General features: G+C 40.6%; 4 protein-coding genes across 4 annotated transcripts in view; 2 read left to right on the forward strand and 2 right to left on the reverse strand.

Annotated features, from left to right (window-relative positions):
- RB195_020122 (uncharacterized protein) overlaps window positions 1-13,168 on the reverse strand; it is a gene marked incomplete at both ends in the record, with an annotated part of 33,750 nt that extends 20,582 nt beyond the window's left edge. The window contains 34 exons of the mRNA XM_064188284.1: window positions 1,936-2,084; window positions 2,140-2,239; window positions 2,465-2,589; window positions 2,874-3,070; window positions 3,325-3,433; window positions 4,214-4,417; window positions 4,477-4,644; window positions 4,973-5,101; window positions 5,918-6,020; window positions 6,090-6,172; window positions 6,223-6,322; window positions 6,389-6,552; window positions 6,658-6,759; window positions 6,859-7,009; window positions 7,233-7,381; window positions 7,638-7,745; window positions 7,801-7,916; window positions 7,973-8,112; window positions 8,367-8,449; window positions 8,717-8,870; window positions 9,059-9,211; window positions 9,307-9,419; window positions 9,544-9,687; window positions 9,907-10,062; window positions 10,153-10,254; window positions 10,479-10,585; window positions 10,644-10,716; window positions 11,475-11,588; window positions 11,658-11,824; window positions 11,954-12,033; window positions 12,101-12,186; window positions 12,354-12,421; window positions 12,534-12,636; window positions 13,031-13,168. Coding sequence (XP_064044165.1) covers window positions 1,936-2,084; window positions 2,140-2,239; window positions 2,465-2,589; window positions 2,874-3,070; window positions 3,325-3,433; window positions 4,214-4,417; window positions 4,477-4,644; window positions 4,973-5,101; window positions 5,918-6,020; window positions 6,090-6,172; window positions 6,223-6,322; window positions 6,389-6,552; window positions 6,658-6,759; window positions 6,859-7,009; window positions 7,233-7,381; window positions 7,638-7,745; window positions 7,801-7,916; window positions 7,973-8,112; window positions 8,367-8,449; window positions 8,717-8,870; window positions 9,059-9,211; window positions 9,307-9,419; window positions 9,544-9,687; window positions 9,907-10,062; window positions 10,153-10,254; window positions 10,479-10,585; window positions 10,644-10,716; window positions 11,475-11,588; window positions 11,658-11,824; window positions 11,954-12,033; window positions 12,101-12,186; window positions 12,354-12,421; window positions 12,534-12,636; window positions 13,031-13,168 — 4,238 coding nt within the window. The remainder of the gene's footprint in view (window positions 1-1,935; window positions 2,085-2,139; window positions 2,240-2,464; window positions 2,590-2,873; window positions 3,071-3,324; window positions 3,434-4,213; window positions 4,418-4,476; window positions 4,645-4,972; window positions 5,102-5,917; window positions 6,021-6,089; window positions 6,173-6,222; window positions 6,323-6,388; window positions 6,553-6,657; window positions 6,760-6,858; window positions 7,010-7,232; window positions 7,382-7,637; window positions 7,746-7,800; window positions 7,917-7,972; window positions 8,113-8,366; window positions 8,450-8,716; window positions 8,871-9,058; window positions 9,212-9,306; window positions 9,420-9,543; window positions 9,688-9,906; window positions 10,063-10,152; window positions 10,255-10,478; window positions 10,586-10,643; window positions 10,717-11,474; window positions 11,589-11,657; window positions 11,825-11,953; window positions 12,034-12,100; window positions 12,187-12,353; window positions 12,422-12,533; window positions 12,637-13,030) is intronic.
- Window positions 13,169-14,292: 1,124 nt separating this feature from the next.
- RB195_020123 (uncharacterized protein) lies at window positions 14,293-18,078 on the forward strand (the record flags this gene model as incomplete). The annotated part of the gene is made up of 12 exons (XM_013443612.2): window positions 14,293-14,353; window positions 14,473-14,580; window positions 14,638-14,762; window positions 15,656-15,767; window positions 15,845-15,972; window positions 16,027-16,143; window positions 16,201-16,361; window positions 16,421-16,586; window positions 16,848-17,015; window positions 17,098-17,199; window positions 17,264-17,345; window positions 17,960-18,078. The coding sequence occupies 12 exons, from the start codon at window positions 14,293-14,295 to the stop codon at window positions 18,076-18,078; spliced, it is 1,449 nt and encodes a 482-aa protein (XP_013299066.2).
- A 1,249-nt stretch (window positions 18,079-19,327) lies between these two features.
- Window positions 19,328-20,313, reverse strand: RB195_020124 (uncharacterized protein; the record flags this gene model as incomplete). Its single annotated transcript, XM_013443611.2, has 5 exons — window positions 19,328-19,360; window positions 19,698-19,794; window positions 19,849-19,987; window positions 20,055-20,133; window positions 20,218-20,313. The coding sequence occupies 5 exons, from the start codon at window positions 20,311-20,313 to the stop codon at window positions 19,328-19,330; spliced, it is 444 nt and encodes a 147-aa protein (XP_013299065.2).
- A 2,267-nt stretch (window positions 20,314-22,580) lies between these two features.
- Window positions 22,581-23,197, forward strand: RB195_020125 (uncharacterized protein; the record flags this gene model as incomplete). Its single annotated transcript, XM_013443610.1, has 4 exons — window positions 22,581-22,632; window positions 22,689-22,827; window positions 22,886-22,982; window positions 23,165-23,197. 4 exons carry the CDS (start codon window positions 22,581-22,583, stop codon window positions 23,195-23,197), a joined length of 321 nt encoding a protein of 106 aa, XP_013299064.1.
- Between the last annotated feature and the right edge of the window lie 4,716 nt (window positions 23,198-27,913).

Here is a 27,913-nt window from a genome sequence, read left to right on the forward strand (position 1 = left end):
CAGTTTCCACATCAAACGGTGTGGTACATCCAACTGGTGTTCGAACAACGGCACTGGTCCTTTTACTCATGCCGTTTACTATGTACTCCTGGAACTCCTTCGAAGCGAATCGCGTTGAAAAGACCGCCTTGGTGAGAAGAGTCAAAAGCAGTTTCGAAGTCCAGAAAAGCTAACTGAAAAGGCTTGGAGCACGGTTGGCACACTTTAATCACTCTCCTGACAACGAAAACCTGGTCAATCGTCGATCGACCAGAGCGAAAGCCGACTTGTTCGTTGCGCGTGGTTTCTTAGCGACGCTTGATCAGCCCATATATAGTGATTCACTTCAAAACCTTGTAAATTGCATGATATTCCCCAATAATTCCTGATTTCCGTGACGAATAGCTTCTTGTGGAGAGGAATTATGATGTTATGATGTTTCCACGGGTCAGGTATCCCTTCGTCAATCCATATTAAACGGATGATCTTCGTCATCACACGAATCCCAGAAGAAGGAAGAAATTTCAGCATTTCTGCACTGCTTCCATCGTCTCCTCCAGATATTACAATCTTCAATTTTTGGATAGACACTGGAGCCTTCGACTTCGTCAGTGTTTCTTTAGTGACAGCGGTGTATGCCCGTCTTTGGGCGAGCACGAATTCAGAGACTGACGGTCTTTGCCGATTCAGCAAGGTGTTGAAATGATCTCTCCTTATAGACAAGGTTGCCTCCTCGTCAGCAACTCCGTTGGAAGTGTTGAGGACAAGCGAGCATCTTTTTATTCTGCCGGTAGCCTATCTGCCTTAGCAGAGTATAGGCTTTTCACGGGCTCTTGTCCTCCTACGCCTTTTCGAACTCCTACGTTCTCATGACCACGTTTAAGTTGATGATGCAACCTTCTTCGCAGACACTTTTCCTGGCTGAAGTCACCAGCAATTTGGGATACACATCCAGAATTGCAGGTGGATAATGTCTCCGCAGATGCAAAGGCAAACTTCTCGGTGTTGAAACGGTGTTGAAATGGGGAACGTCTTCTTTGCAGCGTCTTGTATGCAATTAGTGAAACAGCATCATCGACTCTTTTTTCTGGCCTGTGATCCAATATTGATGAACACTCGTTGGCGGAACTTAATTCTGCGTTCATCGCCTTTGAGACCTTCCGGGTCGAGCTTATGATGTTGAACTTCATGACTCCTTTTCTGGAATCGTACCAGCAAGCTGTGGGAAATGGGAGAGCGGAATCGAATACGACGTTCGCGACAGCTCTAAATTTTCGGACTGTGACAAGTGCATGCATTTCGTGAGAACGTAATCGAGCTGTAGCTTAAGAGGCATCATCTTCCGCTCTGGTTGCTCCCCTGGTGTTGAAGAGGTTGTTTCTTGCCACGTAAGCCGACGGCGTTGGTGAGGGGCAAAGCACTTACGATCCAGACATTGAGTCTTCTGCGATCCCGCAATTGTACAAAGGCGCATCTTGACGACGTTGAACCAAACTCTTTCACCAGGTTCTTGTAGTCGTTCCTCAATGCTATTGCGCAACATCCTACTTCCTTTTCAGCATTGCCGTAGTGGATGGTGTAATGGTCGACACCGATAATAGTGCGATCCCTTATGTGTGCTTCCTGCAATGCAGCAAACGGTGCATGCGGATATCGTGAAGGTCTGGACAGAGCGGCTTGGCGGAGTTCACATGATAGCAACCGGCAGTTCAATGTTACGAGCGGATATTTGTTGTCAGAGATTCCATATTTCCCTCAGGCATTCGACCTTTCAGGGTGTGGGCTCTGGAGTAGTGCTGGACGACAGCACCTTCACTTAATGCATAAACATACCTAGGTGAATAGAATGATTTTTTTACTTTTTGTCAGAACCTATGAGCATTTTCAAAAGCTGTTAATTCCCTTGAATTGCGCAGAGTAACTTAACGTAAATACCAATATCAACCAAGGACTCACCGGGTCACTACACCGCCATCGTTGCTACCCAAACCAGCGCTCATATTGCCGGCACGCAATTTTCGATGTTGCACTTGTTGATACTCGAGCACATCACGATATTTCTTCCCTATAGCGGTTGCCAACACCCGCAGAAACCGTTTTTCGAGCTAGAAAAATAAAATCCGGAATTTTTGATTAGTTAATTCAATAGTTAGACTTTACCTCTTGAATAATCATTTTTCGCCTAAGATGTTTGGCATTTTGCTCCCTTTTGGCACTAGACAAAATTTCTATCCGAAGGTGGTAACGCCTCCAGCAATCACTGAAGTAAGGCTAATTTGACTTCAGAGAAAATACGTTCTTGCTAGCAAATAATGAAGAATGAAATACGGACTGATGTTTGGAGGTGAACACACTCATTCAACTAACCAATAAAGATGAGAGATTATGAAAAATATCCTAGAATCAGAAAAAAAATTATGGAAAATATTTTACGATAATCATCGCAACAAATGTGATATTCTGCATCTTCGGTGGACATACTGACCTGCTAGTAAGATTTAGCCGTTCTTCTAGTGTGAAGTTACGTAACACTTGCTTAAGGAACACTCGATCCAGTTCTCGTCGTATTTCGTCTATTCTTTCTCGTGGTGTACCCGGGAGAATAGGAATCTGCAAAATCGACATTTCATTTCCTCGCTTTATGCACTCCGTGAAACAGGCTGCATAGAATGACCTTCAAAAATATTTTTTATTAGAGAGTGCAAGAGGTGTACAAAGACAAACAAAAAGCAAAGAAACTCAAGCGTCATAGAGAAAAAGGAAGCAGTTTTAAGCATGAAAACGTGCAATTATTGGTATAGTCGCGAAGAAATGAAATATACAGCTGGATCTTAAATTTAGGACTGTAATAATATTTCTCCCATAATCTTAGGGCAGTAGCAAAAACAACCCACCTTGGCACTGGGAGTTGCAATGTGCTCTGACGATGTCATTAGAATTTCACGAAGACGAGGAATACCCAGTGTGACGTTCATTTCACCTCTTCCAGCAAAGTGGAATGTGTTCAGAGTCATTTGCGTGGACGGTTCACCAATAGACTGTGCAGCCAGGAGCCCTACATTTTCACCAGGTTCGGCTAATGATCGCATACCTAAAGAAGTTTTCTGATTCATTACCTCAAACACACTAGAAGCTATAATTACGAATCTTTTTGATGTACAAATCAACCAGCAATAGCCAATCCAAGTAGCAGTATAAATTGTAAACTTGACCAAAGTGGGGTCAAAATATATAACAAATTCAATGTCCACATAAGCCACGAAGTCGACAGAACATATCAACAATATCGCAGAACTAACCCGTCAATGAATGGAATCAGAAGATAGATCAGAAGGCAAAACTAACCTTTCCAGAACAACGAACGTCGCAATCGGTCATTTCCAGCGGAAAATTTGTAGATAGCGTCCAGAGTTTTCTCAGGAAGAGCACCGAGCGTAGTGTACGCATTGAATTCCTACGGAAAAGAAGGTTCTTCTCAAGTGGAAAACAAATGCCTAGTAATGCATTTCCTGATGCTTTATTAAGCGAACACTTCACAACTTGTGTTACAACTTACGCTTTTCTAACTCCTGCACTTAAAAGAAGCTTAAAAACGAATGCAATGTAAGGTTCTGTATGACAAAAATTTGAGATTCGAAAAAAGTTGAAAAGCTGATAATACCAGACAAACGCTGGCACTGAACGGAGACGCAGATAATGATGTAAGAGATGAGATTGTAGGGTCAGCAGAAGCGCAGACGACATAAAGGCGAGCTGGTACGCGTTGACGAGAGGTGGTTAAGCTAACGAGTGAGATTGTACCAGAAAAGTGGAAATGAACTGAAAACTCAGAATAAAAACAATTTTCTGTAAAATTTTCAACTCATATCGATAACGAAAACATGTAGAGGAAACTCCTGCAAATTCCTGTTCAAAAAATCAAAAATGTTCCTATTCTAAACTGCGGTAACGCTCTCTTAGTAAGACAAATATCAGGAGCACTGGGAATGTGAAACTTAAATGAACACTACAAATATGGATTTGTCCATAAAACCCGTTCGGAAAATTAGCCAAAAAAAGCAAACTGAGTTAAATAATTTAGTGGGAAAACGAACAGAGCCAGGCTCCACGCTAGCACCATAAGATAAAAAACCAGTTCACGCCTATGGGTGAAAGATGAACACAAAGATGAAAGCATAGCAAGGATTTAAGAATAGATTTGGGAAATTACTGAATCGACAGTAAGGTGTTTTACCTCATCTACAGAATGAGGACATTTTCTCGGCGCTCTTTTCTCGTATACCAGTCGTTCTGCTGCATCCATCTCTGCCCACATACCAACTACCCGTTCTTTGTCTACCCCAATATGGTCTATTGAGAATTCAGTGAATCCAGAAATATAATGCTTCTTTGAACGGCCTCCATCGAAATTCGACGATTTCTTGCGCCATTTCTTGATCTAAAAAATACCGTCCAGTATCAGCCAAAAAAGTGGAATATAAGGAAAAATAGCGTTACCTTCTTGTACTGCTTTTCAGCCGCTTCGACATTAAATTCAGAATCTCGCACTTCGTCAGGTTTCGAGCAATGTATTACAGCGTCCAAGTTGTCTTGTAAGAAAGGGAACGTCCTTGGACTTATGTACGATGCTTTAATTACATCGAGGCCATCTTCTCCGTATCGGAACTAGAAAAGTGGACTACTTTTATGCCCATTTTCTTTAGTGAAAATGAAAACATGAAAATGAAAAGAAAATAATGCTCGTAATATTCAATCACACTAAAAGAAGGAAAACAAATTCTTCTTAAAGGGATTCGTATTGGAATCACTTCAGGAATTGCATTCATTGGAATATCAAGCCCTAAATCTGGAAAGACTAAACCTCAAAAATTTGCTCTAACAAACCTGTAAGAAATAGAAAAGCAAATTAATGTCAGGTCAAGTCACTGGTCAACTTTTCATGCGAAGATACAGACCATTTCGGAAATCCAAATTGTGGGAGGAAAATTCCTACCTGCACAACTGAGCCGTCGTGGTCTCTGACAGTACCGTCATAGTGAATTTTTAATCCTTCCAAATGTTTAATAAGACATCTTTGCAAGTAGCCAGATCGAGAAGTTTTTACAGCTGTATCAATAAGACCCTAAAACAACGATTATCTTTGAGAATGTTGTGGTCAATAAGCCAGCAGCAGACCAGCGAAATGTAACATAGAGAACTTAGTTTTTCCTTATCAGATTTCAGAAAAAAAATGTGATCATCAAAAGTATCAGAGCCGATGGTGTGCCAAACATATCAGGAAAAGTTTGCTTCGTCCAGATAAAAAAAAACTCAGAATTCATCATCTCCTTACACTAGAAAAAAAATCCTGTGAACTGGTATCACTTAAACACAGTTTTATCACTCCAATCAATTCCGAGATTTTTAGATACATAGATAATTCAGGAAACACACACAATAATATATGGATTGAAAAAGTCAAGATTCCCATTCTCTCGAAGAATTACAATTAATTTGCCGATCAAAAGAAAACTCTGAATGTAAACTTCGAGCAATAATGTTTGTTGTACGTAGGAATCTCACTGTCTATCCAGAAGAACGACTCTATATCACTAGGTATACTAGGGTCAAAACGACATGAAACACGTACGCAATTGCGTACACGGCTTCTTTCGAGGCGCTTCGGTGGAACGTGGTGGCTAGGAGCGTGGTGAAATCCTTGCTGGCACCACCCATCGCTGCAATTGGCGACGGGCCCACCTCGGTTCCAACTGCTGCTTCCACAGCGCCGTTTCGAACGCGTACGCAAATGCACATCAACTACACTCGTGTTTCATGTCGTATTGACCTGACTATATTTGAATTTGAAAACACTAAATTAAATTAACCAAAGATTCCAGGGCAACATCTTGTCCATAATAATCACGGTTTTATAAGCAAAGCATGAAAAGACACTCACTTCTCTACCGGCCATTGTATGGAAAAACAACTCCTGAGGATTGATACCAGTTAGAAACCGTTGGTCTATGTAACCTCCAGCGCGCGGTGAAGGATCAAAAGCTCTGAAACTCAGCACGTACGAGATCGTATAACCATACAAACATACTAAAAATTAAAAAAAAAACGCATACTTAAACGATGGCAAAGTCCTGCCTGCCACAGTGACGGCCATACGTTTACCCTCCAATTCAATCTGGCCCAAACAGCAAGAAATCTAAACAGAACATCTAAGAAAAGAAGAAAAATAACTAACAAAAAACAAACTTGTATGGCATTCACAGCCGAACCCTTTGCACCGGACTGAATCATTACTTGTAGCGCATTTTCTGGGAATTGACGGATCAATCCTTCCGGTACGCATGCCCTTAAAGAAAGTTAGGCATTTTGCAAATGTGTGAAGTAATCAAAAGAAGCAAAAAAGGATTCATACTTTGTTATTGCATCATTATACTTCGATATGCTCTGCTTCATAGAATAATCCAGCATTTTCACGTCTTGCCCTTGTCCTCTGGGGTTACAGTACGTTGATGCCAATATCCGTTTGACTTCAGCATGAGAAACGTTCTCGTCAAGACAAAACGCATTCCGTACAACCTAGATGTCACAAGTAAAACCAGGTAAAATAGAACAGACAAATTAATTTTAAAAAAGTACAAATTAAAAGAAAGATACACAGTGATATGGAAGGTTAAATCTTACCTGGTCTCCAATTGTCCTCGACTCTTTGATTGCTTGTTTCCGGGCTTTATCTGCGTCTTTTCTAACAAGAATGTCTGCTACACCAAGAGTGAAACCATGCAGCTAAAAAAGTGCTTTTAGTTACTGTTTACAGACACTTTGAAAGTTTGCAATAAAAAGGAATAGAAACGAAAGAAACGGATGGTAGGCAAAATAGTTCACCTGTAAGTAAGTCGTGAAAAGCCTTGAAAAGCAAGACAGAATTTGGACTCCAACTTTGTGACCATACAACTCGAAACAGCTATGTATCAAACCGTACTGTGTTGCACCATAATGTTGTTTATCCAAAACACCAACCAACAGCTCACCCTGTCTAAACAGTTGCCTTATTACAGAGAAAGAATGTTTTTGTTTCCACTTATGTGTCCTTAAAGTTGATCCGTGTAGAGACTAAGCAAATTAAGCACAAAGCAAGCTCAGAAACTTAAAAAAAGCTGGCAAAAGAGAATGCCTCTACAAAATGTATGACTGTTCAGTTTCTACAGTTCTACGAATTCTTTTGGTGTTCGTAAATAAATCGAAAAGCTACGACGTACCTGAAAACAACCTCCGACTCGCTCATGTTCAGCTGTGGAGTGTCGAATCCTCGAACTTTCCAACATGGTAGTGGTGTTTTTGATTTGGACGTCAGGTTAATTAGTGGCTTATCTTTGGGTACACAATTTTTGATGATGCATGAAATAACCTATAACCATTAGATAGTGAGACGAAACATGCACAAAATTAGACGTCTATGCCATATTATTTTTTTTCACAAGAATTCAGCGTTTCTTTCTTACTTTTGCACTTTTTTGCAAATTTTGTCATGCTTCTAAGTTGATCAGCTTGAGATATTCTAAAAGTGCATGAAGTTGACCGTAAATCCAGATTCTGCTCCAATTTTATATGTGTAATCTCTACCTCTTGCATAGTAAAATTGAAAAAAAAGTCCATAACCTCACCTGTTTTCCACTCCATAATTGATATGGCTTAATCATAGCTGGTAACGGTATCTCAATCCGTTTTGTTCTTTCAGCAAAAGCGGCTAGGACAAGGTGCATGAAGTCCTCCTTTATTATTTCCATATAAACGTAAGGAAGCATTAAAACAAAGCGAAATGCATACCTTCGACAAGAATCTTCCCCGAATCGTTAGCAGAACCCCCGACACAACGTGATCCTGAATCAATCCGAGAAGCGGTGTAGCATCCTTCGGAACCAGAAAATTACTTCCGACGTTAGCTGTAATTAAATATTTAGAATCCCGTAAAAACTCGAAGCAGAGCTACGGAGACTACCTAATTCCGCAACTTCGGACTGCGCAATGTGGCTTTGAACAAGATGTCCATTCATCTCGTCGCCATCAAAATCCGCATTATAAGCCTTGCAGGGTGCGTAGTTCATTCGCAACGCACGCTGACCAACAATCACTCGAGCCCTACAAATACCAAGACCAATTCTTATGAACAACGTTCAGAATGATTATGAAACATGTACTCCACGTAAAGACCAATTCACTCTCCACCTGTTTTTCATTCCCCAGAAATTTCTCAAAAGAAGATGCACGAATCGAAAATAAGATAACAACAAAGCACGGGAATCGTTAGGAAATTTGAAGTTGTATCTAATCACAAATAAGGAATTCACAAAGAATAGAAGTGCCGGCGAATAGATCAGCTAACACTGACTAACCTGTGCCCTTGTATCGATGGTTTGTGGAGTGATGGCTGCCGATTCATCAGCATCATGTCTCCATTGCGAAGATGACGCAGCACCTGCAAAGACGCAGTATTACTAACAGAAAAATCTGAATCTCAGAACATTTACATTTTTTCTCTAAGTTTATCACTATGGGCATCTATCTATATGCACAAAAAAGCTCACAAAATGTGCTGTGTACATTCGTAGCAGAGTGAATGGAAAATAAGAATAAGAAAAACAAAAAAGGAGTCACGGGTGGAAACAAATGGGAAACGAAACAAAGGGACTTCTAGCCAAAAAATAGATCAAAGTTTGCTGTGATAGGAATTTCAAAACACTACCTTTATTGGTTGCCTGAGTTTGTCCGTATTTGCTGGTTCCAAACTTTTGGCAACAGCTATGCGCTTTCGACGATCCTCTTCCTCCGATGACATTCCTGGGAACATGCCTCCGAGCATCTGCTTCTTATTTGAACTGCTCACGACGAAGTTGGCGCTGCAACTCATCCAAATTCCAGTTCAACAACACTTGAACAATAGATTTCACAGAACAAAAACCACGCTTGAGGACATTAACAAGCATGTGATATGGGACCAATATTCTCAACTTGAGGCCACCAACTCAGCTAATTTCCAGGGGGTTTTTAACGAAGACGAAGAAATTCAGCATCAGTAAAAACTTACCCTGGATGGACATTTGGACCATTTCGAACGAGTTTTCTCATCTCCTCCTTATTGAATAGATTGACTGGCTCCGTAAAAGTGAGCTTTTTAGCGAAGATTTCAGGAATTCCTATCTCATCAATGTCCAAGTAAGGATCAGGTGTAATAACAGATCTTAAAATATGTGTATTATGTGTTGCAGAAGTCGAGAAGGTTGTCGAAAAAATATCAATTTGTAAGTGAAACGATGAAAAAGAGGAAGTCATAACCTGCAAGCGAAATTAACGCGTTTTCCCATCATGTTCATTCGAAAAAGGCCTTGTTTCTTCTCAAGAATTTGCTTAATCCCAGGAATCCTGTTCTGATCATTTTTGTCTAGATCCTGAAACCAAAATCAATTATTCAGTTCTATTGACTGAAGAATCCTCTTTAGTCAAACCATCCAGCTTGAACCGGCTTCGATATCACAGAAAAAAAAGAAAAAAGAGACGCGAAAGGAGACGTACTTCATCATAAATAGCATTCACGCGTTGTTGAAGTGCTAGATAGGCGCTATGCATTTTCGCGTTCATCGTTTTTCCTTGGGTTCTATTTGCGATCAGCTCCATTAGTTGTGGGCTCTTATCTCCATTGAGAACAAGTGACACTGCCTAAACAGCGAAGAAAGTTATGTACCAAGAAATTTCACTCCTAAAACACGCAATCAACTCAAGGACGGAAAAACTAAACACTAATAAACTTGCGACAATTAGCTAAAATAACGCTATGAGAGCCAATAGATGACGAATGTTGACCGAGCGGCGATTAAAGGCAAGTAATTATTTTTAGAATGTATACTTAAACAAAGTAAAAACGGAAGAAATTAACACCTTGATAGTTTCCGTTGCTTCCAGCACTCTTCGTAAATTAACAGATTGTGGATTTTCATAACGCTCTCCTTTGAAGAGTCGGATAGGCCGAAACTTCGTGGGTGGAACCATTATCAATTCGCAGAACAGACCGTCGAGTGGGCACAAACCATCAGCCTAGATATTGAAAAGTGTAGACATACATCAGATTGAATGATGTTTCCAAAATAAGGTCTGAGACAGAAACAAGGAGGAAAGAAGACTCACACCTTCATCATTGAGCATAGGAAATAATTTCAGTAGAAGCTTCCCTTCATGTTTGAACAAGAGACGGAAATGTTCGCGAGTCTCTGCGGCACGCCAGGCGAGCTTGAACAGAATTTTTTTTTTTGGATGGAATAAGTAAAGAGAAGAAGATGAAATACAATACACAGCAACACTGAATGACATAACTAGAGCAGTGATAGCTCCTAAATGCAAAAAAACGACTTTCATGACTTATGAAAAGCTGTCTCCCAGTCAATCAAATAAAGGATAAAATAAGAAATCAGCTATTTGTTTTAATTTTTGGCTCAAATCAAAAAGACACGTACTTTTTCACAAGCTCCGCTTTGCACAGCTCTCATCTGCAATTCCAACGCGCCTTCAGTCATTTCGACATTTCCGTAAGCCGTGTCACTTAACCCTATTGTCTTTTTATCTGAAAAATAAACTTACAAAGAAGATGTTTTGAGGAAATAAGCAGACGAAGAAATCACCTTTTTCATCGTCTGACGCATGAACATCCTCTTCTAAATCTTCTCCCTCAAACCCGCTCTTGTAGATGTCCAACTAAATATGCAAAGTATATTTACCCAAAGATAGTTTCTGTAAGCAGAAATTCGATGTCTTGGATTTTTAGAAGAATTGGAAGAGGTTCAGGGAAAGCGAAACGATGAACGAAGCGAACGAAATCCAATAAATGAACAAATAAAATGAAATAAATATAATAAATTAAATGAACAAAAGTAAATGAATTATGTGATAGCAGCAACTGAAACATCTCCATATCTTCCTAACTGAACAGAACTACAACTACAGAGTAATAAGAAATAAAGTGTAAAAAGGATAAAGTGTCTGGTGTTAATCATTCAACTTGAGCTGTGCCACTACACCCACTTCAATTCAGAATCGGTTTACGAACGTGTAACTGGCCTATACAATGATTTGCGGTGGCTAGCCGATGTGTGAAGTCAGTGTTTTTATCCTCCCAAACAAGTCTGGTGCCAATTTATCGACCCCCGTAGGGATGAAAGGCTTGGTGACCACTAGGGCGGATTCGAATCCCCGAATAGATCGTGCAGGAAGCGCAATCTCTAAACGCTACCCTCCCTAATAAGTAATAGTAGTATAATATTAACTCGTCCAATGCAGTAAACTACAGAATAGTAAGTGTTCCAAAAACTATTTCAAACATTCACATTTTAGTCTAATGTTCTAGACAGCGTATCGTGAAAATCCCAGCAATTTAGTGTCCTCAGGTCACTGGTGCGAATTTACTGGTGTCGTAATGGAAGTCTTCAAAAACATCTAAACTAAAAATCATTCACCTTTTTCCTTTTCCTTCCATGCACAGTAAAATCAATCAATACACAACGCGCGCCATCGTTTCGAATCTGCCCGTTGAACCCTTTGCACAAAGGACATCGCGCTTTCCGTTTGAACTGAATGAAAAGGAACTAGATACTCGGTAGGTGCAAACAGTACATGAAAAAGTAAAACAAAGGCTTTACCAAATGGTTTCTCAAATAGTCCTTGATTACGGTTTTCCGGAGATTTACGGTATTTTTTGTGGGAGAATCGGCGGACAAAGCGCTGAGTGGTCGGCCAGCACGATCAGAAATTAGTTTATCCAACTCGGCCAACATCTGCATCTCTTCCTCTTCGGAAACCACTGATGCTGCAAGTGGAAGTTCAAGATATCTCCCAAAAAAAAACAAGAACGAGATAAAGGGGCCATAAGAGAGCCGCAATAATTGTAACAAGATTTTTAAAAACATTTTACACTTAAAGAACTTATAAAACCTACTGTACATTGACGTGCCAACTTTTTCCTTAAACTCATTTTCAATTTCAGGTGCAAGGTGAGGCACACCCAATTCGAAGCATCTGCAAGCAAATTTCCCTTTGAAAAGGAAACTCCCGAAGGTAGAGTAACAATGAAAGAATGGCTTACCTAAGCTGCGCGAGAAGCACTTTTGTAGCTATGCCATCGGTTCCACATGTGAATCTATGGCATTGCACACAAGAACCTTTCAAAAGCTGCAAAAAATGGTAGAATAATTATGAACACGACCACGACGTTAAAGAAAAAATATCTTGCTCTCACTCGAAAGAGAAGATTCTCCTTTACGAAAGAGAAATTTAATTGAATTAGAAATTGAAGTGATGGAAAAAGCTGACCACAAGGTACACGAAACAAAACTCACATTAAAACAGAAACTAAAAAGTATTGGATTAAAAACAGGGACATCCAGACGAATGTGTCCGAAATGACCTGAAGAAAAATGAACTAAAAACTATTGTCGATTAATTAATAAATTTGAAATAAATAATAATAAATTTTTAGAAAAAAAAAACGAAAAAGAAAAAAAAATACATCAACTTGCCAGGGCAATAGACTTCATACTGATTACATGTCTCACATCGATCACGCGGTTCAAAAGGACCCAGCAGGGGATCATAAAGTCCACCGCGAATGGCATGACCAACCTGAAAACTAACTATAACTGGTCGAAACTGAAAATTTTCCTATTCTTGCGCATACTACTCTTAACTCAGAGAAGATGACCTTATTTTGTAAAGAAATGAACCTTCAATATCAATAAACATCAATAAACACAAAAAAGGAAACTTTAATGATAAAGGAGTCTAACTAGAAGCAACGTGGGAGACAAAAGTCGATCAGCAGAAAAATGTGAGTTTTTTGACGATTATGGTTGTATGCTGATGACAGTTCAAAACAGAATAGAAGCGACGATTTTATTCTTCACAGCCTAAAATCATCGTTCCACGAGTTGCGAAACCATGACCAAACCATGTGTTTCATTTTTTCAAAGTAATACCTATCGCAAGGACTCAAATAGAACTTGAAAGTAAAACCCACCTCATCAAAACTCCTCGTTTGTGTTACACGCAATACGCTGAGCCTTTCTATTTCATGCGGGAAATAATTTCGTAATTTCAACCTATCAAACTGCATATAGGGCTCATCGCCCGACCGGACCATTGTCATGCCATCCATGGCACTAAACTACAATAATGGAACTATAAACAGGCAATATATCACCAAAATTATTAAATCTAGCGAAAAATGAATTCCAGGAAATCACCCTGTATTGAAACGTAGCTACGTTTTTTGGATACGGTGGTAGTTCGCTCGTGCAATGCACCTACCGCCAACATGCACGTCTCCATGTGGTCGAGACCCAAAGGTCGTTGTATGGTTGAGTGCAGATGGCTTGACCTAGGAATGAGGAGGTCGTTTGGAGTGAAGGTGTAGTTGCGGGGCGTTTGTGCATTTGGGTGGATCATCCCTTCTTTCCTAACTTCTTCACTGACGAGACGGGTGTGGTGCAGTTGATGGGAGATTCGCTGTGGCTGCGCGACTAATGAGAGGTTCAGATGCGACTTCGTGTCAACCAAACATCATCGCTGTCATCGCTCCGGGGTCGATGACCTTCTACCAGATTCGTGTGGGAGGATAGAAACACTGATTTGACACATCGGATAGCCCACGGTTGTTATTCTACAGGCTAGACACGCGTTTCTAAACTTCAAACGATTCCTCGTTGAAGTCAGTATTGTCACGAAGTGGAAGAACTGTACGTAGCAATGGTCTTCTTTGAGCGATCGCGATGTTTTCGTTGCAGTTTGCGCACTTTTCTCACCTCTTTCCCTCCGTCTCCTTCAGACCTCTCTAATTAAACGAGAGGAGTGCTCGTCCAGGCACAGATACAAGTCGGAGGGGAAATATAGTTGGGGAGACAGTCAGTGGCGTTCTCATTTCTGAACGCTCTATCTTACTCTTTTCTCTTAGCAACTTTAGCTTACATGTCTCAAATCCTCTAAGACTAATGCTTAGGTCTTAGGTCCCCAACAAATTTAGTTATTTACTTCCAGAAATGAGGCCGCCCCCTCCCAACCACACTTTACTCCAAGCCGTATCTTATGGATACTCATCTGTCGCCCTCTCTTCCTGAATTTCAATGTAGGAGGCGAGGAACCTAAAGAGTTATCCTTAGGAGGAAAATTGGGATTGAAAATGTGAAGAAATGTCTCTCTTTATATCACAATAACAATGTTGAGAGCGCATCGCACTGACCCTTCCTCTTATCATCACCCTCCTTATCTCTGCTACTGCATGTGATGTATGTGGGCCGCATCGTATTCACATACAGCTACATTCTAATATTTATTATTCTCCCAGGTAATATTTGTTTTTTATTTTCTTTTTATTTCTTTCTGGAGATCGTATAGCATTTCCCACTGTTTTATTGTATTCTCGTTGTTAGCTCCAGAAATACTCCTTTTTTTTTGTTGTTGCAGTAACAAGCATAGTGGCTCCGTCTCAGGATGTTAATTTCATAGAAGGGATTGCTGAAGACTTCAGCGCATGGGACCGGAAACGAGAGCAGTTCCTAAGATATGCGAAGGGTCAGTCGATTCCCATCGGATCAGTTGTTCACCTATTACGAGTTGATCTTCTTCCAGACTATCCGTACGGTTGGCCTAAGTTTGACTGCATGATTCCATCAAAGTCGCGAAATCCTGAAGATGTACATCATCTAGCACCATGGCATTTCTCGGTAATAGGTGCTATAGGAGACTCATTAACGGTGAGCGTCATTATAGTCAAGGAAAGTACGCGAGTTTTCGCCGATGCGCAGCAGTAGTTAGGATAAACATAAATGGCGGCGCTTGGAATCTGGTCAGTGCCCGTTCCCGAAATGAGGTAGACCCCGCCGAATGTTGAATTCTTCGCCGAAATCGCGATTTTTGGTAAATAAAGAAGTTTCTTTTGACTAGTACTCGTACAGAAAACACGATTCAAAGGCAGTTTATCACGAAATATGTTGGGATCTCCAAGACAACTATACAGTTCGGGGAGTAGATTATGAGTACGTGGTGGTCTCACCCAATTCCTCCCAATCTTTCTGAAAAACGGAGATGGAAGGTCGCTTGTTCTTTCGAGGTGCGCAAGAACGCGTCATCCTTACTCATGCGCCGACAGCGGTCGAAGATCAGTGAGGTCTCCTCAGCAACCTACTCAACTTAAACCAATGAACAGACTGATGAGGGGAACGGAGCGTGTACAAGGGTGACTCGTTCTCTCGTGCCTCGTTAGAGTAAACGTTTCTCACACGGTTTTTCACGATGATCAGGAGGAATTGCGAGGGGCCACATTCATATTCGTATTCTATACATCAAAACTCTATATCGGTCCCCAGAGACCCTAACATCGTTAGTCGTGAGGCGTTGCCTTCCAAGGGGGAGCGGGAGCACCTTATGCGAAACTGCTGAAACGACTTCTGTGGTTGAAGTGAAACCTTGCATACGATTAATTACTAAATTTTAAATAAGTAATAATAAATTTTTAGAAAAAAAAAAAAACGAAAAAGAAAGAAAAAGAACACATCAACTTGCCAGGGCAATAGACTTCATACTGATTACATGTCTCACATCGACCACCATCGAAATCAAATTCATACTAAGATTACAACGAATTAAGGCTGGTCGTGCCGCTGGAGCAGAGTACTTCAGCGATCTCGTTCTGGATTATAGAGGACTGTCATTTGTCACGGGAGGGGAGAAAAATCTCACCCATCAGGCTTCTTTGTTCAGTAAGTCAGTTAGAATGCATGAATGGAATCATCTCGATATCTGAGCAATGAATTTTTCCAAGTATGAATGAATTTAGATATATTTTCCCACTTTTCTCCTCACCTAGCGGGCAAAAGCACCGGCACAGCTCAGGCAAGCAACATTTCTGTGGCGGGATTAAATCTTGCCAAAGCTGGATCTCTTTCGGATGATTTGCTCCGACAAGTACATACTTCTGTTCAGAAAATGATTCTGTCTGAGAATACTCTGAACGTTTAGGCGTATGCATTAGTGCAAAGGATCAAGTCTCACCCCAAAGTCAACTTTCATAATAGTTGGAAATTTATAAATATCTTCATAGGGTCGAACGACTTATGTAAGGGCTGCAGGAACGAGGTATTTAGTTCTTCTTCCTTTTTGTTTCTTTTTTTTTCTGTTTTTCTTAATTTATAGACAAAGTCTGGCGTGGAAGAGTTCGCACAGAATATCCGTAAGACTTTGATCTACCTCCGAAACAATCTACCTAGGACCTACATCAATCTTCTACCACCATTTCATATTGAAATCCTTCTTGAGACACAAGATGACAATCCGTTTTGTGTCGATTTGCAGAGGTATAAGTAGAAGTTCGAAAGATTTCCTGAACTCATTCTAAAAGAATTCGATTTTTCAGAGTCTATTGTCCTTGTCTGTTCCAACTGAGAAAGCAAGACTTAAAAGCGACTAAACGATTGTATGACTCTATTCTGACTGAGTTCTTGACGAATGACTATCAGACTGAAGATTTTGCTGTCGTGATCTCATCAGGGGCAAATGTGGACCAGCTGGCAACCGTTGGTGTACGTTTTTGAGTCATTTTTTCGTTGTGTCCATTTTTGGATGAATTCTTAGTATTTCTTCCCATGGACCTTTCTACCGAGATAAACATGCCGAGAGTAAATATAGGTTAGAGTAAGACTTCCAAATGATCTGTTGGAGCCCCATTAAGTTCTAATTTCTGAACCACTGTGCTGGTTTCTTTTCTTCTTTTTTTTTGTCACTGAGCCAGCCTAGGACAGTGAAGAGATAGCAGTCGCGTTGATCCTTGAATTTTTTTCCAGAATATTGTCAATCTTGCCTTCGTTGGGCTGGACTGCTTCCACTTTTCCCAAATCGCTCACGATATGGTTGCGAAGATCATTTGGCACGATATTTTTAAACCAATTGATGCTCGTTCGGCAGTCGACCTGAATCAGTTCCAGCCTCAACGGTGGTTTTGTCCCTCTGAGGTGAAGCGCTGAGTAGTTTTAGATGATACTTCTTTCTTTATATGAGTAAATGACGTACTACCGTGTGATTTGTTCTTTAAAGGACTGCCCTTACTTGAGGACTTCTCTCAACTCTCGCGCATGCAAAAATGATGCGTCCTTCTCTCAAGCCGAACGGAAACGAGGCGTGAAATATGAGAACACGGTTCAGTATTAGGTTTTCCCTCTAGAACTTGCTCTCGAATCAATACAGTTTCATTTCCTTTTAGGTGTACTTGCCACCAATGTCTGAATTGGAACGAAGAGCCTTCATGGAAGAACATGGCGTTGTTTTCATTCTCAGTTTTTTAGGTTAGTTAGAGACAGTTTTATTTCTGTCTTTATACATATTACAAATAACATCATACTAATATTCTGACAACAATTCTTGAAGTACTTTTTCAACTTGATGCTGCGCGGGCTGCACGCGATACAGCAGGGGTAGCGAATGTGTAGTGCAATATGTCTTACCACAATCTTCTAACGACCCATTTAGTGGAAAAGAACAACATAAAGTTAAATATCATTTTGTTCCTCAGGGTCAGAAAGTGAACCTGATGTCTAGTCACGGATTTTTGGTATGGCCAGGAGGTGGTCTGCGTTTTGAGTGACGCAAAACAAGAAATTTCCATTCTGCTCTGCGGATTTCTCCATTAGTCTCATCGAAATCTGGTTTTCGAGAGACTTCAATAATAGGTTGTAGAGCACAACTGTTGTGAAAATGTTCACTCTCCACAGTTTTTTTTTCTACTGAATTGCGGTATCCGATGGTTTTCTCTGGGTTTTAGAAGTTCTGTTGAGAAGACAAGGTAAAAGAGATAATTCTATAGCAAAGTTCAGCGATGTTGCGTTTTACTATGCTAGGAAGGTTATCACGCTTATTCTTTGTTCAAGAACCAAAAAAGAAGAAAATTTATATCATTTAGGCGTAATCTTTGCGATTGGGATTGCTTGCCTAGCGCTTTCGTCTTGCCGAAGAACTGATCGGTCGGCACAGGAATCGAGCGAACGAACATATCTTCTTAACGATAAACATTTCGTTTAATATTGAATTAATTTGGAGATTGCTAGAGTGCCGGTATGCATGTTTCTCCGGACAGCCGAGATTGAGATACCCGTTCCACAGATAGCGGACGAAGGTAGCGTGTTAGGCAGTGTAATTACGAGTGTAGCGGCGGACGCGTCGCTGTTGTCAGAGCAAACATAAGTACCAAAGTGACGTAGTAGCAAACGAGGAAGCGATTCCATTTATACATGGTTGGCAATGATCCCTGTCTGAATTACTTCTCCAAGCTTAATATTTCGAATGTGACTGTATTTAACTCATTGATTTGCCATGTTAATGGAAAATATGGGCTATCTGTACTTCCTGTTAACGCTGTTCATTCAGATATCATTATTTGCTGGAACATGTACTAAATAAATATTGATTTCGTTACTGAAAGAAATCATGCAAAATCATGCAACATATACGGTATTCATTTCCAATTTATTTTTAGTCGAAGTTTTCAAGGGGTTTGAGACCAAAAGAGGGTGTAGATACCATCCCCTTTGTGACACATGCAGAAGATGGGATTGGGACCACATCAGTGTCAAAAGAGTCCCATTAAGCGACGTAAATGGTTCGCCTCTTCTGTGAACTATTCAATAATCTACACAACAGTTTAAACTGGTTTGAATCTTTAAAATACCACTCGGAGAAGCGAAGATTTCCAACATTTGAGTTATCTGTGATTCACCCTAAAAATAGGTGATGGGACGTATGTTTGCGTTGTAATAAGTGGGAGATGGGACGTAAGTTTACATTGTGATAATGTACTTTCTGGTTCAAAATATACTCATATTTACTACATTTGTAATCATTCATCTTACATGTTCGTTGAACATTTCGAAACGAAGCGGAGTTCACATTTCACAGAACATCGGTTTTCTTTTGAAAAGAATTTGTTTTGCTCGCCGGAAAACATCTTGGAGGCACTATTGTCAGGTATTCGGTTAATACTGAGCTATGTACTTGATTTTCTCCTTAGCTGCGAATCGGTACATAAGTAAGTAACTGGTAAGCAGTTAGAATAATAAGATTTTATTAGACTCTTGCCGAATTTTATTCGGAAATATATATATATATATATATATATATATATATATATGCTCGTATATACACATCTTAAATCTCATAGATTTACGTCCAAGAAGGACACTTTAATTACACATAGAGATCTTAAAGCATTGACTATTCAAATTCGACAGGAGGGCTGTCATTATCATCCTTGAATTTACGTACGTACGTCACGTTAAATACCGGTGCGACCACGTCGTTGCATGACCTAAACAATGACAGATGATTGAAAAAGTTAGAAACTACGAGTACCATGAAAAAATTAGTTCGTTTAGGCTTCTTTTGTTACGTTTTGTGAAGTGAACAATTCAAAAAAGACTACTACTATTTTCGCATTGAAAGGACACCGGAAAACAGAAGGCCTGCTCGTTAGTTTATTCTTTATTGTTCGCTTTTGCGTGTAAGCAAGCAGACCCATCGAGAAAGAAAATCCAGAGTCTTTTCGTGTTTCATATCACGCGAACATAACTTTAAGTTTTTTTTTAGCGTTCATAAGTTATTTTAAAGAAAAAAATCATATGAAGCGCTAGAAAAATCTCGCTCACATCAGACAGGCGCACACGTCGAAACTGTCTGAACACAACGTTGCCGTTTCCGTCTCGAACGAAATTTGCAGACTTGTCGGATTTGAATGTTTCATATCTACAAAAAATACTTTTATATCTATCAAGGTTGGTTGAATCACATATAACTTACTCAGCAATTTTAGGGTTGGGCGGATCAATACCGTAGGGCACAGCCTTGGAGATAAACTGTAGAAGTTGTTGATTCTTAATCTCTGTTTGTTTCTTCATAAGGTTGTTGAACAACTCCGACAGTGGCTTCATTTCAGCAACTTAAATATGGAGTACGTAAGAATCGAAGTGAAATCACGATAACTAGGAATAAATAACAACAATTACCTGCTGCAAGAATCAGCAAGAGAAAAGCAATACGTCTGACACAGAACATAACGTTACGGAGACTGTAGGCGAACAATGTCTGGAGACGACCACAGTGCACTGCCTTTTATATTTTCGCCGATATCATGTGACGGAAATAGTTGGAGGCGGAGAGAGAAAACACCTTGCCAGTCACAACCAGAGAATCGCTGCATCCTAGTGGGATCAGAAGTGAGCGGAGCGCCCGATTCGGCCATCCAACAATCACTGACGTCGACATCGGGTAATTTCGGCGGAAGCGATCGCCATGAGGCGACCGTAAGCTGATTTATGTTAAGGTCATACTATTTTCGGGTGATATCACGCATTTGATACGCTAAAAATAGAAACCCATGACATACGGTGGGACGCTGTAATACGCGACGAAATACAAGCTTCGTGTCGAAACTCGGGGCTACGATGTAGATTCGTGGAGACTGTGGATCTGACGATGACAAGATGCGACCAAACCTAAGTGCATCCGCTGACATTCATCAAGAGTGCATGTTACCGACCGGAAGTGTCTCTGTTTCTCGCAATTTCCACAGCTCAACGTGTCTTACGAGGTCGGAGAAGAAGAAAGAAACCGAAACAAATGCACTAGATTCTAAAAATTCTCAACAATTGACTAATTTCTTGGGAGGATGGTCTCTAAATATGGGCGATCATTATTCCACCCATTCACGGTCTGATCGAATCTTATCTGTATCCCACTGGATGCATTATGAACGCACTCGAGTTTCTTTAATGTGATTTTGCGCAGAAGAGGTTTCGGCTATTTTTCCTTTGTCTTTCTTCTTTTAACTCCTTATTATATAGTTTTATAGTTTGCTGCCCACTGATTTTGTTTCCTCAGCTCTTTTTCTTTGTGTTTTTTCTTACTTAGTTTAATTCGCTAAGGTTTTTGAGAGACATAAGCTTTTGATACTCTAAAAAAGAGTTCATGTCTCCTTTGTTGGGTTCTGTAATATTTCTGTTGCGGCTTACGCGTTGCGACCTATTGGGTCAACATAAACATAAACAGCAACAAAATAAACACTTGCGACCACAGGTGATAGCGGCGACATCATGTTCACAAATCTAAAAGTGCAATGTAAGTCAAAAGGTGTGTCTTGTCTTTCGAAGCGGTTTACGTAACTATGCTCTTGTTAACTTATCACTTATTTTAACTTATTTTTGAAATTTCGCTATTACTGTTTACAAGTACGTCCTAAATTTACGGTTCGCCCACGCAATCATGCTGATGTATGTAGTTGTAGTTGTCCTTATTGTTTTGGTACTGAAACGGTCACACCTCAAATTTCATCCGGTCAGTATGACTTTCACATGTTTTCAAAAACACCAACGATCAGCGATCAGTGATCTGCACTTGCTGAATCTATAAGCTAGCGATAAAGTTTAGAGAACTGGCCTCCATTCTAAAATTATAAAAAAATATGTCGTCGCGTAGTTCGCTTCGATAGAATCATTACTGAAGTGTTTGTCGAAAAAAAAAAACTCTTGGGAATACTTCAATTGCATGTCTGCGTTTTCTTTGTATCAGAAGTAATAGAGGCTAGTGAAAGTGATAGAGAATAAGAGATCCTACAAATCAACAAAAGAAAACGGGGAAAGCAATTAGAAATCTATGCGCCAGACATCTATTTATGTGTTGTTGAGTGGATTTGCTTCACATATGCTACCATTGCTTCTGTTACGGAATGTGAGATATGAAGTGATGGAGCGGAAGGTGTTCTTGCTGGGAGATACTTCAGCTAAGAAAAAAAAAACATACGCTAAATTCCTTTAAGATATGAAGCTACTCCGACATACATACTACGACATAATCCATGGTCATTGTCTATGAACAGCGGATATTGACGACGCTATTTCGTTACGATAGCGATACTGATTGTGATCAGGGAGATAGTTGCAAGGTTAGCCACTATCACTATATCAATATGTCATTTTACCTTTGTTTTGATCGAGTTATCACATAAAAAAGTACAAGTACAAAAAGAAACCGAACAGATCACTGCTTTATTATAGGATCAAATGAACCAAATGACATTCTGTGCCTCAGAGTTATGTACGTTCAGCTATTCCTCAACAGTGTCTACGTGAAATGTTCTAGTTTTAAATTAAGCTTACAAATTGTGCTCAACTGGAAAAGCAAACAACACGCGAACACTAATTCCATGTGACAGACCTATTTTTACCGTTTCCTTCCCGTGAATTTCTTGCGAATTCACGCAAATCACAACATTAGAGCAATGATCATTTCAGCGTCGACATTTCAACCAACATTTACGATGCTGACGTCAATGGTTGTTGAACGACCGAACAAAAGGATCCGCCTGTTCACTACTATTTGTTGTTGACACGTTAGCTCCGCCCATTAGGTGATTGTGATTGGCGTTTTCACTACAATTCCTGGCGTATGATCATGCATAGCTATTTGTCATGACAGCGATGAAGATATAAAGACACACCGTCGCGGCACATTCTGATTACGGTCTGCGGAACATTATGATCTGTGCGCTGAAGGTCGTTGGGATTTCTTTGTTGCTACTCGCCACAGGTCCGATTTCATCTATCTCTTTCTGAATTCCCCTTTATTTTTGACGGTTGTTTCAGTTGTTCAATCGAAGCCCTTAGTTGAATTGTACGACAAACTTGTAAAGAAGCATAACGAAGTCAAGAATCAACAACTCCTGCAGTTCATCTCAAAAGCCGTGCCCTACGGCATTGATCCACCGAACCCAAAAATTGCTGAGTAAGTTACAACTGATTCCTTTATCAGTATTTTTGGAACTACGCATGTTTTTGTGCAGGTATGAAACGTTCAAATCGGACAAATCCGCAAACTTTGTTCGTGACGGGAACGGCAACATCGTCTTCAGGCAGTTCCGTCGTTTACGGCTAGCTGACGTGAGTAATATCTACCTTTTGAAGGCTCGAAATTAAAAAAGAGAAAGCACGAGGTCCTTAATTGAACGATGAACGAAGTTACACATTTCTGCAACGAGAGTGAGACTTCGTGCGATGTTCCATGGTCTCACTTTGTTTATAGTAACAAGGAACTAGTTCCTTTTTCATCTTTCGACGTTCAGGTGCTACAACGACGCGGACGCACCGGGATATAGAACAAAATAAAAAGATGATAAATAGCTCAAGAGAGTAAAAAAACGAAAGACTGCGTTAAAGGTGAGCGCTTTGCGAGATTCTCTATGTTGCATTGGATTGTTCTTTTTCTTTCAGAAAGTGTCGAAAGGAACCGTAAAAATCTGGAAAATTTTTACATGCTGCTTCGTTTTCTCAAACCCTTAGGAGAACTTAACTGAGATGGTGTCATACTTACCCAGTATTGGAAATAGATTCATATTTACATATTTGAATCTGTGCAGTTAGATAATTTATCGATGTTACTGTGTATTACTGGAATAAAGCATATTTATTCTTGTATTCGTATTCTTCGCAGCATTTACTACCGCATTCAGCACTTGCGATGAATTTCTTGAAGAAAAATTCTAGTTTCCAAGGACTGCTTATAGATCAACGAAGATCTTCAGCGCGTTACATTGCTCAGGGCTGGAAGAAGGGTTCATTCCCTGTAGGTGACTGTAACCATTCTTTATCGTTTTGGATTCTTCTGACAAAAAAAAACACGCTCAAGAGGAATCCCAGCAGGGGAATATTGTTGTTAATAATGTTGTACAGTTACACTACAAATTGTAAAGTGGGATGTTTGTTTAGATGTCGATGGTGTAATATACATGCGATATATCCCAAGTAACTCTTTGTATACAAAGTTTGAGATAAAGGATAAAGTTTCTGGCGTTAATCAATCCTCTCGGGATGCGCCCCCACCTTCACTTCAATTCAGAATCGTTTAAGGTTCACGAATGTGGCCCATACAGTCACTTGCGGTGGCTAGCCGCTGTGTCAAGTTAGTTAGTTAGTTTTTATCCTCCCAGACAAGTCTGGTGCCAATTTATCGACCCGGAAGGATGAAAGGCTTGGTGATCACTAGGGCGGATCGATCGTGCAAGAAGCGGAACCCCTAACTGCTACTCGCTGCTCTACACCCGCCGTAACATTGGAGAAGGTTCCAATAAATAATACCATAAAAATACAGTAACCGTGCACGTTTTGATTGGAATAGTTGTGGAAAAGTCTGACGATCTGTAAGAACGCGGTGGCTCACCAGGCTGGTCAATTTGTTCTTCTGTTCGGAGTTCTTGCGTGATGCTCTTGGAACGATATCGAGGCTTGGCAAGGAGAGAGGAAGAGTTTGATGGAGTATGCATAACATCGAATACCTCGAATCATTTTCAGGCCTTCAATAAAGAAGAGGTTGTCGAAACGTTAGGGCAATAATAAAGTTCCAAAGCCTCGTTGGCATAACAAAAACAAACCCCCTGGAGCGATAGCGATGGTTTTCAAAGATATGATTCAGTTAAGTCTACCTCCTCGTATTGATGAACAGTGCAGAGATCCCAAAAATTTTTTGACCACCGCAAAAATACGGTAGGAGATACATACGGTAGTGGTACGGTAACAGTGCCGAAATTCGATGATTTCTCTCCGGAGAAGATCCTAGTTGGATCGTTTTCTTTGAGGCATGTACGATGTCACGTATAATTCCATAAATGTTGTTTGAAAAGCTTCCAAAATCATATTTTGGACGATGGGTTATCAAATATGTAAACGTCTTTATCGCAAGTAAATATAGTATCTGCTAACTGTCACATATATTGTACGTACAGAGTAAAAGTGAATGTTTTCTGTATCAGTGACCTCTGCGTTATTTACGACACACAAAGGAAGTCCGACATTACACAGTCTTCTCTTACATCAACTGTAGGACTGGCGATAAATAAGCGCTAATCACTCTCTTAGGAACCCGAGAGTCATAAATGGGAATGATCGCCATTTCTATCAGTTCACGAAGCCACCTTTGCTGAAATACAGATGAGAATCACACGACAAAGGAACTCGAAGATACCAACGCTTCCGCATTTATTTATTTCCTTATCATGGTAGGAGTGTATCGTGGGAAAAATGTAGTTGCGGGGAGGGGGAGCGGGGCTGAGAGGGCACTCAGTGGGGCCCTTACTTCTTGACGCTCTAAATTTACTTTTTTTCTTAGTAACTTTAGCTTACGTGTCATTGATCCTCTAAGACTAATGCCTAGGTCCTTAGGGCCTCGACTAATTTAGTTATTTACTTAGAGAAATAAGGGCACAATTGAGTGCTCCCCTCCCCTCCTCTCCCCTACTATATTTTACCCCTGTACCGCTGTATGAGTTCACAGACAAAATTGTAAATGGATCGGAGAAGTTTCGCGCTAGGACCTAAAGTCATCGATCAGCCGAGTTGATATTTCTTTGCGCTGGACGAGTTCATCTGACCTCTGTTTGAGAAATCTCCGTTAGGAAAGTTAGAGATAATTTTTTCTATCTCCTCTTCTCCAGCTTTCGTTCCTCTCTCCTTTTTCATACTCCACTTTATGCCCACTCATTAACTTCCTATTAACTGGTAGCTCTCCTGGTTCATGCTTAGTTTTGTTGTCATAATCGAATAAAAATAAACATTAAAAAGCATCAAGTCAAAACCCGTGGGAGATCGTGTAATGCGCCTTTGAATATTCATTCATTCACTTCACGAGTCTGCACTTCAAATTGCGCTCGCAAGTGATGAATTTTGAAAAAGTACGCTGGAACAGGTTGCTCTTGCTCCTCTTATAATTCGGTCAAAACGACCTGAACCTCGGTTCAGCTGGAATTGAAGTGGGACTATCGTGAACTGCTGCGAGGAATCGTGGTAGCAAAAGTCCCCCTCAACCCTACCCGCTACACTTCGCCGCACCGCTTCGAGCGCAGCCGCTTATGCAACTGCACCGAGCTCCTTGTCGTTTTCACTCGACTATTTCTCTCGTGTGGTAATGCTTTTCTTATTTCTTATTTTATGATTCGTTAACCACCTTCATTTGCAGTGTCTTACCTCTATAATATTTGCAGTTAGAGCGGGGTTTGAGCTGGTCTCACCCAGATCGCCGCCGCTGACTACGCCTCGACGCTTCGATCGCAGCCGCCTGCACAATTGCACCAGATATCGAGTCGTTTTGATCCGACCGTATCAGTTACCCTTTAGTTACTAAGACCAAATACAGAAACAAGGAATTTCTTTCCAATTTTTTTCAGAACTTTTCTGCCGATCATTATTGATCCAAACCCGATAGATCGACAGTAGATAAATCTCATCCTCTACACCCAGTTTCTGGCTTCCTTCCAGGAGATAAAGGAACTCTTTTGAATTCGAGTACCACATTTGACATGTCCGCAGACCCCGTAGATCGTAAGGGAACCTACCTGTCATGGTATAATTAACAGTGAAAATCCAGAAGTTTAGGAAAAATGTGGAATGAGGAGTAGTGTGACGTGCGATTGTGGAGATTAATTTCTCGGATGTTCTCAAAAGAGACGACCAAAACTACCTTACTTTTTTTTTCGTCACAATGGAGACTATAACTTGCATCGAATTCTTTGACAGATACGGTGGTCTTAGCGAATTCTTCGCAGCGGTAAGGCACATGTGATATGTCGCCTATCACTTCCGCAGGCAACGTTTTCATCACGAAAACACGTGGACATAGGAGTGATCTTTGCCTGTTAGAGTCGGCTGTTCACGAACTTGACAATGCTAAGATCTCTCCACGATTCGATAGAAGTAGGAATGTAGTTCACGAATAGGATCGTGACTACACTCAATTCCCCCTAGTAACCCAGAAAAAAGTAAATGAAGTAGTCTTTTGTGATCCCAACGATACAACTTACTACGGGTAATAGGAAGAGTTCAATCCGCCTTTCATCTGCTGTCACTGTTCAACAGCTTCTGTCACTAATCTGAGTTGCTCATCAGTTCGATTCCAGACGTTGTAGTGCGACGATGTTGTCCGCGTCCCACCACGTAATAAGTTGCATTGTTGGGGAGACGGGGTCACATAAGGGTGTTTCGCACGCGTTTTTTTGAATTTTCAGAGGTTTGAGCGTGATCACTCGCTATACTCGTAAACTACATTCCCACACTTATCTGTTCGTGGAGCAATCCCAAGATGATCAATTTTGTGATACGCCGCCTTTAACTACTAAGCTATGAATTTGAAAAAAAAAGCCACTTTCCATGCCCTCCCTAGAATTTTCACCGTCGCGGGAAATATTGTACATATCTTTGTGATCTACTATATGATCATAACTTTTTCTGAGAAGAATTCATCACATGGTAACGAATACAGAAACTCTCGAAAGCTGCGTATCACGAAATAGACGTAGTACGGAAACCCTAGGGAGCCCGTAGAGTTTGTGCAAACCAGCATGGCTAACCTCATCTTCCCCCATCGTCTTATATTAAAAAAACGGCGTGGGAACGGCGTTTGTTCCTACGAGGTACGTTAGAACACGTGCCCTTGCACACAATTCGGACTCTTCAGCAGCCTGTTCAATGGTTTTACTTGAATAGGCTGGTGAAGAAGACGGATGCAAGGTGGTGGAGGGGGGGGGGGGGGGGGGTGCGTTCCAACCGATTTCGCAGTAGAGAACGTCGTCTTCCACGCCGTTTCTTACGACGATTAGAAGTTGAGCGGAGTCACGCTGACTTCCGTAATCGTCCGGCCGAACGTTACTGTTTCCTTTAGGTTTCCGTATTAAGTCAATTTCTGTCATTAAGTCTAGCTTTTCAAGTTCAACTCCCGGTATTTGAACAAAAAAGATTAACTCTAAGCAAGAATCCCCTTCACTTTAGGGAACAAAGGAAAAGAATCCAGATCTACAAGACAGACATCAGATATCCAGGACAGATCT

Source organism: Necator americanus, chromosome II (assembly GCF_031761385.1).
Source record: "Necator americanus strain Aroian chromosome II, whole genome shotgun sequence".
In the NCBI taxonomy this organism is placed as follows: Eukaryota; Metazoa; Nematoda; class Chromadorea; order Rhabditida; family Ancylostomatidae; genus Necator; species Necator americanus.